This window comes from Panthera tigris, chromosome C1 (assembly GCF_018350195.1).
Source record: "Panthera tigris isolate Pti1 chromosome C1, P.tigris_Pti1_mat1.1, whole genome shotgun sequence".
NCBI lineage: Eukaryota > Metazoa > Chordata > Mammalia > Carnivora > Felidae > Panthera > Panthera tigris.
In genome coordinates, this window is record NC_056667.1 from 172,415,396 (window position 1) to 172,429,081 (window position 13,686).

Consider the following 13,686-nt stretch of genomic DNA (forward strand, 5'->3'; position numbering starts at 1 on the left):
GTAGTTTGTGGGGGGGTTGTTGTTTGTTTGCTTTTGTTTTCAACATGACCTGTGTGGGCACGCTGGACATGAAACTTCATTGTCTGTGAAAAATTTTCCTTGTTCCTGATTATGTTTGCTTTTGGCTTTTCATAACTATCTGTGACCTAATGGCTTTATACAATAGGCCAGATGACTTTCTGTTCCAAAAGTGCCTGACCCACAAATCATTTAACTTACATGCTCTTAATTCCGTGATCGGACTGAGTCCTTTCTTTGTTCCTTCTGCTTTCTGATGACATGTGTACATAGATTTTTCTCAGTAATGATAATGAGCTGGCTTTTCTTTCCCCTTGATTGTTAACTCAGGAAATTACAAGCACATTGCTGATTTGAGATAGTGCAGTTTAGTGGTGTGGACACACCTGGGCTCAGATCCTTGCTTTCTTATTTACTAGCTGGTTGACTGGGGTCAAGTTACTTAAGTTTCTGTAAGTCTTAGTTTCCTTATCTGTAAACTGTGCATAATACTAGTATCTCTCATAGGATTGCTGTAGGATTTAAACAATCATACCTTGGAAAATGCTTTCATACAGTACCTGGCTCACAGAAGGGGCTTTGTGAACATTAACTGCTCTTACTGTCATAATCAGTAATATTATTTATAATGCTGTCAGGCTTGATGAATGGGAGAAATATTATTCATCTGTAGAAATAAAAACAAAAGCCTTCACGGAAATAGTTGTAGTTAACATAAAATTCTTCACATTGTCATAAACATTCAGTTTAATATGTACCTGTTAATAAAATTTTAAAGGACAGTCATGTTTTCTTGCTGGGATGTTCTGAGAAACCAAATAAAGGAGATAACTGTACAGTATGATAATCAAAAAGGGATGTCTCTAAAAATAGCCTGAAATAGTTCCCTAAATACAACTTGAAGAAAGGAAATAAAGAGCCAACTTGAGGTCGGAGCAGACTTCCTCAGTATGATTCACTAGACACTGGAAACCCCAGCCCCACATTCTCCCATTCCCTCCTGTTAAAAAAAATTCACATTGGGGCAGCATTACACTCTTGAGGCCTTTAATAAAACAACTTCTAAATTTAGTTATTAAGTGTGTAATCTTGGGGCAGTTCCCAGGTTTTAAAATGGGTTCAAAAATTTTGATGGGAATATTTGGAAATTGTCCTTTCAGTTATACTGAAAATAGACATTTTTGGTTCCTGTGTTTGGGTGGCAAGTTTAGTAATATGAAAGCATAATTATTTACATATTGTAATTGTCTATAGGAAATGCTTGATAACTCAAGAGCAGTATTTTTGTTCCTTGTTATCCTCGAAATAAAACAAGGGAGAGCCTTCAGATTCATCCTTACCTGTGCTCTAGGTCCAGTTTTACTCATGATTAGAGTTAATCTAAATGAACTGGCTACTTGTCCAGAAATTGTCCCCTTGTGAGAACTACAAAATAAAGGGTAACTACAAAAGAGTCAAACTGTTGAATCTGTTGTCATTTGGAAAATAATCAGTGTCGTGTTTAAAGATGTTCACTTTCATTAGACTGCAGTTCTAAATATGTTGTGAAGATAGTTTTGTATTTTGCTCTTTGCTGAATATTAAGTTAGGGTCTGGCCCTCTCCCAAAATCCTGAAGTACGTTTTTAATAGATTTGTTGTTGTTGTTGTTGTTGTTGTTGTTGTTGTTGTTGGCTGTAAAATGTATGTGTAGTCAGTATGTATTAGGAGTGTATGTATCTCTTTACTGGTATTCATAATAAATTTCTAGAGTGTTAACTGGAATTTCAAATTCAAACTGGAATTTTACTTGTAGATCACAACTCATCTTTGTTTCATGAAATCAGAATAGTGGATCATAACCAGTAATTCTTTTTTAAAAGGAATGAAATAAAATAGAAAGTATTAGAATATATTGTCCATGGTAATAGTGATAGTTTTATGAAATTTGGTCTGATTCATGTATCTGTTATACACACATACAATAACATATATGTTGGGTTATATGGACTGTGGTATAAAATACAGTCTTGCTGTGGGTTATGGTTAAAAATAAGTTTGAAACCTACCATCTTAGGTGATGTTTCTATTTCCTGGTGACCATTCCAGATACATTGATCTCTCTCTGTTGCCATTATCTGAGAAAATGGTGCTGATAAAAATGCATAGTAACTTTTTTAGAGTGTGATAATAACTCATTAAATGCCACATTGAATGAACACTCCCAGTTCAACAATACATTATCTTATGATTACAGTGATACAGATTTTTCTCATGTTTTGTTTTATGTCATTTGTTTGTTTTGGGGTTTGTGTATATTTCCAATCTTTTTATTTTAGAAAATATTGATGCTGATGGACAGGGATTTTGTCAAGGAGGATTCAGCATTGATTTTACCAAAGTAAGTTCTCATTTAAGATTGAATGAGATTCAGATCTACCTCATTATCTAAACCACTGTTAAAAATTACTTGCTCAATACTTCAGCTTCTTTATAATTATTACCTGTTCTATGAAAACACCTAATAAAAATGTCCCATGCATTTTGATATTCTTTGCCTCATATTCTCTCCCTAGTGGACGTTGCCTATTTGAAATAGACATCAAAATGAGAGTGGGGGACACTTAAAAGATCTCAGTAGATGACAGATAACTATTACGACTTTATATTAAAATTTCTAATTAGATAAATTTATATAGTACTAAAGTTTTGTCTTTTTGATTGAAATTCACAAAAGCTGTCACTGGGAGCTTGATTACAGAATTAGAGTTTAGTTACATAAAAGCTCAGAAACATGCATGCTTGCCATCTATTATGTGCCTACAGGCACCAAGTAAAGCTGAAGCAGCTTAATTATTGTGAAACATCTCAGATGCGTGACTCTGTATTTTTAACTAAGCGAGCATGCTCTCCAGAGTTGACAGTTTTTATCTGTTTTCCTGAAATAACAATTCAGTTTATGTTTTCAAAGGAAATTTTTCTTAAATACTTTTCCTTATGTCATTTTCTTTTGTGTATGTGGGGAATTTTTTGGTGAGATATGTGAAAATATTGAATATCAAATTGAGAATATTAATTTCTCTATTTGAGATAGAAGTCTCAAATATATTAATTAAAAATAGAGCTTCCTTAGAAACCTTAATATGGCTTTCTTAGAAAGTGTGAGCAACAAATGCCATAAATTTATTAAAATGATATAAACTACAATCGTGTAATTCAGAAAATTAGTAAAGCATTTTCTTGTTTTTTTAATTTATATTTTATCTTTATTTAAAAAAATTTTTTTTCTAGACTGGGACTATAATTATAGTTAACTTTCCTTATTACATAATTGATTTAAGTCATTCAATTTGAAACTCCTCATAATTCAAAATTTGAGGAAGCAAAACAAAGAGAGGTAAAGTATATTAATAATATTAGGTTAAACTTCCATGATATGTTTTCAAAGAGGTGTTATATTTTAAAAAGTCCCTATGTTTTCTGTACCTATGCTTATGCAACTATAACCCCAGAAATACTCTCATATAGCAACCATTCACTACTAAATTAGTTATTTACTTTCTTTAACTCATTTCTGGAAAAAAGGTGTCATTTTACAACAGACAACTTAGAAGTACCTTTTACATAGCCAGGACAGAAAATTGTCTGTTGAAAGCTTGAAAGGACTATATGTATGTTTGGAGGGGAAGAATTAGTTTTTTGTCTGCAGGGGGGAAGAAATGTCCAAAACGTTATGCTCAAACACTAAATACAGTTATTTTGAATTAGATACTTATAGTTGGTTACAGATACAAGAAATGCTAGTCAAGTGTAAACTGTATATATTGTATACCCTGAAAAATTTACCTTCTAACTTCATTCCTGTTTAGATCTGCAAGACACTAAAAAGAATTTTTCATTAGCCAAAGAATTTAAAATTTTTTTCTTTTATTTATTTTTATTTTTTTTAAGTTTATTTATTTTGAGAGAAGGGGCAGAGAGAGAGTGAGAGAGAGAGAATCCCAAGCAGGGTCCACGCTGTCAGCACAGAGCTGGATGCGAGGCTCAAACTCATGAACTGTGAGATCATGACCTGAACCGAAATCAAGAGTCAGATGCCTAACTGACTGAGCCACTCAGGTGCTCTCAAAGCATTAAAAAAAAATTTTTTTTAATTTTATTTTAGAGAGAGAGAGTGAGCAGGGGAGGGCAGAGGAAGAGAGAGAGAGAGAGATTGAGAATCCCAAGCAGGCTCCATCCCCAGCACAGAGCCCAACATGGTGCTCGATCCCACAACCCTGGGATCATGACCCGAGCCAAAACCAAGTGTCACATACTTGACTGAGCTTCCCGAGGCATCTCTAGCCAAAAAAATTTTAATGATTACTAGAAAGAAAATTTGCCTATATAGTCACAAATGTAATATACAAAATTAATGACTTTTTGTTTTACTATAACTCAAAAATATTTTATAGTAGTACTTCCTAACAAGTTGCAAACCAGCCAGATCTATAGAACCAATGTGTGTATATATTTGTATATTTTCATATATTAATAGTCATAACTTTTAAAACATTTTTATTGTATTTTAGAAAAGTACAATGAAAATTTACTGAAAATGAGTTAGAGTTTGAGATTTGTGATTTTGTTTTATGTTTATATAGCTTTTATGTGTATTAAATATCATATATATATATGGCTTTTGTGGGTATTACATTGCTTTCAGTTTTTAAATCTACCTATTTTTAAATATGTGTTTTTTTGTTGTTTGATTTAATCTAGGCTGACAGAGTACTTCTTGGTGGTCCTGGTAGCTTTTATTGGCAAGGTAGGTTGATATATTTTTTAAAAGTTATTTATTTATTTTGAGAGAGAGAGGGAGAGAGAGAGAGAGAGAGAGAGAGGGAGCGAGCATGAGTAGGGAGAGGGGCAGAGAGAGAGGAGAGAGAACATCCCAAGCAGGCTCCATATGGTCAGTGCAGAGCCCTACATGGGACTCGATCTCACTAACCATGAGATCATGACCTGAGCAGAAATCAGTAGTGAAGAGTCATATGCTTAGTCGACTGAGCCACCCAAGCACCCCTAGGATAATATTTTTTAAATTACTCAGTAATGATTGTGTTTAATGCTTGCTTGGCTTACCATGTGCCTATACGATTTTTCGAATTATTTTAAAGAAAGAAATTGAGAAATACAATTTAAATGTGTAATTGCTATCTGTTTCACAGTATTTTTTTTAAAAAAAGCACTGTAACATCCTATATATAATATAATATATAGAAAACTTGTGGCATATTATAATACATAATATATATTATATATATTTTTAGTAGAAAGTAAACAATATTTTTAAAGTAAATTATAAAGTAAATCTACAAAGTAATTTAAAACAATTTATTTTTATTGTTTGTGATACATGCTTTCTTGTCTCTGTACTCTAGCGTCTATGGTGTAAACATTAGGAAGTGTGTGGAACTGATCTATGCAGGCAAATTGTGGTATTCTGAAAGCTCATGGTTTTAAAGTATTTCCAATTTGTTCATTAGAATATTTAAATGGTTATTTTCTCATTGACATCATGAATGACTTCTTCATTTTGGGGAGCTTTTAAAATAGTGGGTCTTAGGAAGTTTCAAAAGAATGTAATTAAACTGGTGTCAATACATAGATAAAACACTGCATTCTTCAGTCATTCTGGGAGGCCCAATAAAATTACTATTTGAACAAATGCATAACATCATTATTTGCTGGAAGTTTGAAAACAGGTACCTAAATTTGCTTACTTGCTTTATGTTTCATTTATGATTATATACACACAATTATATATTTAATTTATTCACGTTTGTTTTCTGCTAACAAATGCTATTCACAGAGTCAGAACTTTTGTTTCTTGGCATTCTGACATTTAAGCATTATCAGTATTTGGAAGAACTGGAAAAACCTGTGACTGCATGGATGTGCAAGTTACTTTCTAATTCTGAATTTTACTTCTGTATTCTACACTGTGCTTTCCTTACTTGCTTTTCCATAGGAAAACCCACACTTGCTTTTGTTTCACAGAAAGGGAAACTCAAGAAAGAGATTTACTGAAGGGGAAAATAGGATAGAAAGACAATAAGAAGGAATGAGAAATAGGAATAAATGAAAAGTTGAAAGGGATGACAAAGGAGGGAATGAAGAAAAGAGAAAAATCGGGGAAAGATGGATCAGCATGTGAGACACACTAAATGAAAGAATTTGGATTCCTGTGAACTGTATACATTTATTGAAAAATGAAATGATTTAGGAAGATTCTAATTGAGTTTTAGAGGTTTAAAGTGAACACAAAAATAATTCTAATCGCATATGAGATTAAAACAGAGTTTTTGAGGGGCGCCTGGGTGGCGCAGTCGGTTAAGCGTCCGACTTCAGCCAGGTCACGATCTCGCGGTCCGTGAGTTCGAGCCCCGCGTCAGGCTCTGGGCTGATGGCTCGGAGCCTGGAGCCTGTTTCCGATTCTGTGTCTCCCTCTCTCTCTGCCCCTCCCCCGTTCATGCTCTGTCTCTCTCTGTCCCAAAAATAAATAAAAAACGTTGAAAAAAAAAATTAAAAAAAAAAAAAAACAGAGTTTTTGAGTTTTAAAATGAACACAAAAATAACTCTAATTGCATATGAGATTAATACTTTCTAGTAAGAGAAAAAACATGGAATTATTTTTCTTCTCCATTGCTAGTTATGTAATTCGGTGGAGGGGAGGGAAGTGTCTGCTGGGATGCCTGGGAACCAGAGACTGATTTTGTAATTCTCAGTCAGGACTGATAGTTATCTCTGCCTTTTTAAGAGACACAGCTGTGAACATGTTTAAATGACGAGTTTTTTTGATACCTTGAGTATTATACAGGGTCTGTATTCATTCCTATTTAAAAATTAGGACAGATACAATCAATACCATGTTGATTTGAGTTTTATTAGTAAATGGTCTAGGAAATGTAACTGAAAGACTCAGTAGCTGGGCAGAGAATATTTTGTTCTAATGAGATTAAAATCATCCAGTTTTACCCTGAATTAATAGGTATGTCAGAATGAATTTTTCCACAGATCTCAGAATTATCTCTATACGAATAGAGAAAATTGTAATGTTTTACTCAAAAGAGATGATAGAATTTTCCTGTGTTCTTTGATTCAAGAAATATTTATTGAATTCCTGCTATGTGTTAGGTCTGTTTAGGCACAGAGGATAAATTATTGACCCAAACAGAAAGTGTTCCTACCTTTAAACTAAACCTTTGTGACTGGATAGATTGGAACAGACTGATAAATGTTGGCTATGAGGTTTTTTTCTGAAACAGCAGAAATGAGGAGATTATGTTCTTCATGTATGGAGATGGCATTTTGATAAGTCAGCCAACTTTTCTTGGGGTCGGGAACAATCTGATTTTTGTGTAGTGCTTTAGATTTCTTGTCTACCTTAAGGTTGTGAAGAAAAGTGAACTCACCCATTCAGGCCTCTTCATAAAGGTATCCAAATAATTTGTGGAAAAAAAACAATCGATTCATTCTTCTTATAACAGTAAAGGTAATTATTTCAGTAGATTTTCAAACTCTTTTTAAAAAATTTTTTTTAATGTTTATTTATTTTTGAGAGAGAGACAGAGGGTGAGTGGGGGAGGGGCAGAGAGAGGGAGACAGAATCTGAAGTAGGCTCCGAGTTCTGAGCTGTCAGCATAGAGCCTGACGCTGAGCTTGAACTCTCAGACCTTGAGATTATGACCTGAACTGAAGTTGGATGCTTAACCCACTGAGCCACCCAGGCACTCCTAGCAGTGACTAATTTTAAGAACTAGCTTGAACAGAACATCAACTTTCAGATTGAGCATTATGGAGAGTTATTTAAGGCTAATAATTAGAAATACCAATCTCTCTTTTTTTAAAGATTTTATATTTATTTTTAAGTAATCTCTACACCCAGTGTGGGGCTCAAACTCACGATGCTGAGACCAAGGGTCACATGCTCCACCGACTGAGCCAGCTGGGCACCCCTTGAATGCTATTTACTCTTGTGCTGGTGCCATCCATCATCTGCATCATAAATTCCCATTAGAAAGTTATTATATATATATTTTTCAGGTCAGCTCATTTCGGATCAAGTGGCAGAAATTGTATCTAAATATGACCCCAAAGTTTACAGCATCCAGTATAATAACCAGTTGGCAACTCGGACTGCTCAAGCTATTTTTGATGACAGTTACTTGGGTAAGTAAAACCAAAATATGGATTCATTATATGGAGTTGCAGTGTATTTGCCCTGTATTTGCATATGCTGCTTTAAGCAGGACAATCTTTTATGTTGAATTTTTTTTAAATATAAGGAACAGGAACATAAGTTCAAATTGTTAATGAATACTTAGGTTATGTTATATTTCAGTAGTTGAAATTTAAGAGTGATTATTTATACAACAATTAATAGTAATAGATAACTTTTAAAGTATGCTTATGTATTCTAGGCATTGTTCTAAGTATGCTTTATCTGTATTAATTTATTTAATCCTTACAACAGGTCTGTGACAGTGTACTGCTATTATCCCTATTTTGTAGGTAAAGAAATTCAGGCACTTTGTGGGTAAAGAAAAAAAGGCAAAATAACTTGCCTGAAGTCACTCACTTAGTAACTTGATGTTCTAATATTCAAACCCAGGCAGTCTGACTCCTAAGCTTCTATTCTCTGTGTTATTCACTGTGTTAAACTTTGGTCTTTAAAGTTTATTAAGTTTTGTTTTCTCCCTTTAGGTTTCTCTTACTCTTTAAACCAAGGACTTAGGACAGCAGTAGTAGTTTGCTGATTAAAAAAAATATGTTATTTTTTGCTCCTTTAAGATAAATTACAGATTTACCCTGTTTTTCTAAAATTGAGATACAGTTGACTTGTAATATTATATTACTTTTAGGTATACAACATAATGATTTGATACTTTTATATACTGTGAAATGATGCTCACAATAAGTGTAGTTAATATTCATTATCACACACAGCTACAGATGTTGTTCTTGTAATGGGAACGTTTAAATTCTACTCTTTCAATATACAACATAGTTGTATTAGTTACAGTCACCATCCTCTAGGTTATATCACATGACTTATTTATAAGTGCACGTTTGTACCTTTTGACCACCTTCATGCGTTTTGCCCACCTTTTATCCCCTGCCTCTGCTAACATCCAATCTCTACTCTGTATCTATGAGAAATTTACCATTTTTAACTGACTCCTTTGTAAAGTTGATTAACGTCTTATTTTTCTAATAGAAAAATACTGTTTTAGGGTTTAACTATTTCCTTTAGATTCATTTAGCATGTACATATGCATCTGTTACCTCTAGAGAACAAAATACTGCATAACTAAAGGAATTGTATTGACCCTTGAACACTGTATGACTTAGGTGCACCAATCCCTTGCACAGTCAAAAATCTGCATTAACTTTTTAAAAAATGTTTATGTATTTATTTATTTTGAGAGTGAGACCGAGCAAGGGAGGAGCGTGGGGCGGGGGAGGAGAGAATCCCAAGCAGGCTCCGTGTTGTCAGCACAGAGCTTGGTGTGGAGCTTGATCTCACAAATCATGAGATCATGACCTGAGCCGAAACCAAGAGTCAGATGCTTAACCAACTGAGCCATTCAGGAGCCCCACATATAACTTTTGACTCCCCCAAAATCTAATAGCCTACTGTTGACTGGAAGCCTTAGTAATGACATAGTGAATTAAGACATATTTTGTATGTCATGTGTATTATATACTGTATTCTTACAACAAAGTAAGCTAGAGAAAAGAAAATGTTAAGAAAACCATAAGGAAAAGAATATACATTTACAGTACTGCACTATATTTATTGAAAAAAACCTGTGTATTAGTGTACCTGTGTAGCTCAAACCCATTGTTCAAGGGTCAATCCTTCTTGAAAATATTTTCAAGGGAAGCCTACTCAGCAAGTATGCCGTAGGTGACTGTGCCTTGATGGAGTTTCACATTTTGTTCTTCCTATTCAGGTTATTCCGTGGCTGTTGGAGATTTCAATGGTGATGGCATCGATGGTATGATGCACTTGAATTATATTTACCCCTTCTTAAAAAATATAGACTAAACATTCAAAACAGGTGACATTGAAAAACCTCAGCAGTTAAAGGGTTTTCAAACCATTGTTATAGAATGTAACAGAAATGGGGACATGTTAGTACATTGATGTAAGGTTGGTCTACATTAAACTTTCTCTGCAGCTGCTGAAAGTTGAACCAGCCAGTTGCTGAGTGCCCCTGTGTTTTCCCCCATCCACTCCTTTCCCGCCCTTGGCGTTTCAGTTTTTCTTCAGCTCCTTCCTTCTTGCATTTCAGCAGATTTGGTCCTCTTGGAGGGTCTTAGTTCCTTCTTCCTGTAGACATAACTTGTAACTTTCTGGGCTCTGTATATAAGATTGTTACCTCATCCTCTGTCTGTCCATCCATCTCCCTTCAGAGCTCAATTTATGAATCACAGACTTCACCTGATTTTGACCACATTTCGGTGTCACTGCCTTTCCTTTGTTCTTAGGTCACTTGATCTTAGCTGTTCTCTTTTTAATAAGATTACAAATTCCTGAGGGCACACATGCATTTCTTTGAGGGTTCTCAAGAATCTTTCTGTATTTTGTAAGGATTTGATCTTGTTAAAAAATACTATGGTCATTTATTATGGAGTACCATTAAAGAATTTTTGTTGTTGTTGTTTTCTACTGAAATAACAAAACAGAACTTAAAGCTTTCTGAGATATCCATTTCCTCCTGCAATTTTCAGTATTGGTCTTGAATATGAGTTATTATGTTTTGTTTTGTTTTGTTTTGTTTTGTTTCAGACTTTGTTTCAGGCGTTCCAAGAGCAGCAAGGACTTTGGGAATGGTAGGAAAATTAAAAGGAATCTAAAAAAAAAATCTCTAGGTTATCTTATATTTTACTATATTTCATATGCTTTTGTTTTTCCTCCACAGGTTTATATTTATGATGGGAAAAACATGTCCTCCTTACACAATTTTACTGGTGAGCAGGTATGCTTTTAAAATGTTTTTTTTTTTTCCCCACATCAGCATTTTGTAACAATGTCTTAAAACTTTTCTTGTAAGTATCATAATGGTTTACATTGAATATGTAATGAATATTGGTTTAATATTCAATGTTGTAAATGTAAAATAGGCTTTAAAGAATTCACCTTTGTTTCAACCAGAGTAATTTGTGTAAACAAAGCCTTTTGTAATTGCACATGATGGCTTGTTTTTTAAGGAAATCCACAAACTGCACACATACATGTCAAAAACACAAAACCACAAAAACTTCCTTTTTCTTTGCTGATGACATTAAATTCTCCTTTAAGGAATGATCTATGCCCTTTCATTTTTTTTTTTTTTTCGATGCAAAACGAAGCATGGCACAGATGTGTATATTATATATGTCATCAGTAAACTTCATTTGTAGTTCAAGAAATAAAACATTCTTCAGTTAAAAAGTAGTACTATTAGGCACTAGACATTCTCTGCAGGTACAGGCATTTTATAACATTTTGTTTCGTATATCTCAGAGAATTCAATGCCCAGTTAGTAATGGCAAAGGAAAAATCAGTAGCTACAGAAAAAATAATTATATCCCAGGTGGCAGATCTGGGATTCAAGCCCACTTCTTATTAAGTAGAGATTTTTGGGCTTTGCAAGAGGATTGATAGGATGAGGAAGTAGACTTTCAGCCCCCAGAAACCTCATCCCACGTGTAGCGGTCAGTGTTGGTTCACAGCACGGAACAAACGGCCCGCAGTTGACAGCCCATTAGAGTCGTGGCAGGGGGTGGTTATCCCTTTGTGAAGTTTTGACTTCTTGACCTCAAGCACCTTCTCCTGTCAGATGCCTGTGTATGTCTCTGGATCACGTACACAGTCCATGATGCTTTCTTTATTGCTGTGGGGCGGGAGGAACATGGGCTTTGCTTTAGGACAGACCTGGGCTCTTCATTCTCAGTCTTAACTGCATTGGACAAGGTATATGCCACTGTAAATCTGGTGGGTCATTTGTAAAAATAGGGGTACTGGTAACTTTCTTATGGGGTTGTAGTAACAAATCAAATGAAAACATTTTAATCCTAGTGCCCAGGAAAAAACTTGTCTAAGTAAATGCCCTTTCTTTACACTTTCAGGCCAAGCGCCTTGCAAGGTTAAGACCCCAAAATAGTATTCTCTTAAATTGCACTGTAAATACAATACATTTTATTACACATGCTCTGGTCTTGCAATTGGGTACAGACTGCACCTTTCATTTTCTTCACTTATACTCTGTCAACCCAAAATAGATGATGCAGGAATCTCCCATATCATTCCTTCCTGATATCTCCACCAGTCAAAATTTGGAAGCTTTTGCTAACTTTCCTGTCTGTGGTTTGTTGACTCATTCCTCACCTTAGTTCATCTTTAAAATGTCATCTCTCCTAGTTTTGCTTTGCATGTTGGGCTGTGTTTAGAACTTTTCTTTTCAGGTTTATTTCCAGCCAGTCTGCTCTGTCTGTGATGTCTAGCAGTCTTCTGTAGTGGAGGAAAGGACATTCTTTCTCCCTTCACATAATCCTGTAATAAACCCAAAACTAGTTGTACTGTGTATAACTCAAAAGCAAAGCTATTGGCAAGTAATCAGATGAGATGTGAGACAAGAACAAAGTCATTCCAATATCTTTCTAAACAGTAATTTCTTGAGAGTAGCAGTGGTCACATAGGGAGAGCCAGTTATGATCTATTAATAATTATTATATATTATCTTTACTGCATAGACTCCCACTGATAACTTCTTGGGCTCAATTAAAACTTCTGTCTGTGACTATCTTTCTGATGGTGTATGTATGACATTTTTGGGGCAGTGGAGAAGAAGGGTGATAATAGGTTAGGCCTGGGAAGGAGCATTAGTTATGCTTAGACTTAGGGTAGAATAAACAAAAGAGAAGAAATTTATTTATTATTTATTTTTTAATTTTAATGTTTACTTTTGAGAGAGAGAGTGCGTGCATGTGCACGCATGAGCAGAGGAGGGGCAGAGAGAGGAAGACACAGAATCCGAAGCAGGCTCCAGGCTCCACGCTGTCAGCACAGAGCCTGACACTGGGCTCAAACTCACAAACTGTGAGGTCATGACCTGAGCCAAAGTCAGATGCTTAACCGACTGAGCCACCCAGGTGCCCCCAAAAGAGAAGAAATTTAGATTGAAACTATGTGCAGAGAGAAAAAAAAAAAAAACCTTTTCCGTTTGATTAAATATACAATAAATATTAACTGTCAAAGCTAGTTGGATGAAAGTAAACATTTCATTTTCTTTTTGTTATCCAGATGGCTGCATATTTTGGATTTTCTGTCGCTGCCACTGACATTAATGGGGATGAGTAAGTTTAAAAAGATGTTTCCAGAAACAGTTTTCCTCTCATGTTTATGAATGCTTTGCCAAAATTAAACATTTTTTCTTCTGTTTCTCTGTCCCCTTTCTAATCTGCTTCTCGTGAATATGAGAAAACCTCCATGATGTTCATAATTTCTTTCAGTAGCTTTTATGATATGAAGGAATAAAGTAATTTTTATGAATTACTCATAGTTTCTTAAAAGAGTTGAAGGAAGATTTGAATTTGGAATGATTTTTTGCTTCAGTTTGGTTATGAGAGATGTGGAAAGAGGGAAATTGAGTTTTTT

General features: G+C 34.7%; 1 protein-coding gene across 3 annotated transcripts in view; it reads left to right on the forward strand.

Moving 5' to 3' along the window:
• Nucleotides 1-13,686, forward strand: part of ITGAV (integrin subunit alpha V) — a 114,922-nt gene that overhangs the window by 64,650 nt on the left and 36,586 nt on the right. For 2 of the 3 annotated variants that reach the window (XM_042994874.1, XM_007083868.3), the window contains exons 5-11: nucleotides 2,336-2,397; nucleotides 4,758-4,803; nucleotides 8,085-8,210; nucleotides 9,998-10,042; nucleotides 10,837-10,880; nucleotides 10,970-11,026; nucleotides 13,333-13,385. In XM_042994874.1, the coding sequence (XP_042850808.1) occupies nucleotides 2,336-2,397; nucleotides 4,758-4,803; nucleotides 8,085-8,210; nucleotides 9,998-10,042; nucleotides 10,837-10,880; nucleotides 10,970-11,026; nucleotides 13,333-13,385 (433 nt within the window). The remainder of the gene's footprint in view (nucleotides 1-2,335; nucleotides 2,398-4,757; nucleotides 4,804-8,084; nucleotides 8,211-9,997; nucleotides 10,043-10,836; nucleotides 10,881-10,969; nucleotides 11,027-13,332; nucleotides 13,386-13,686) is intronic. The other variant, XM_042994875.1, reaches the window with a different exon arrangement.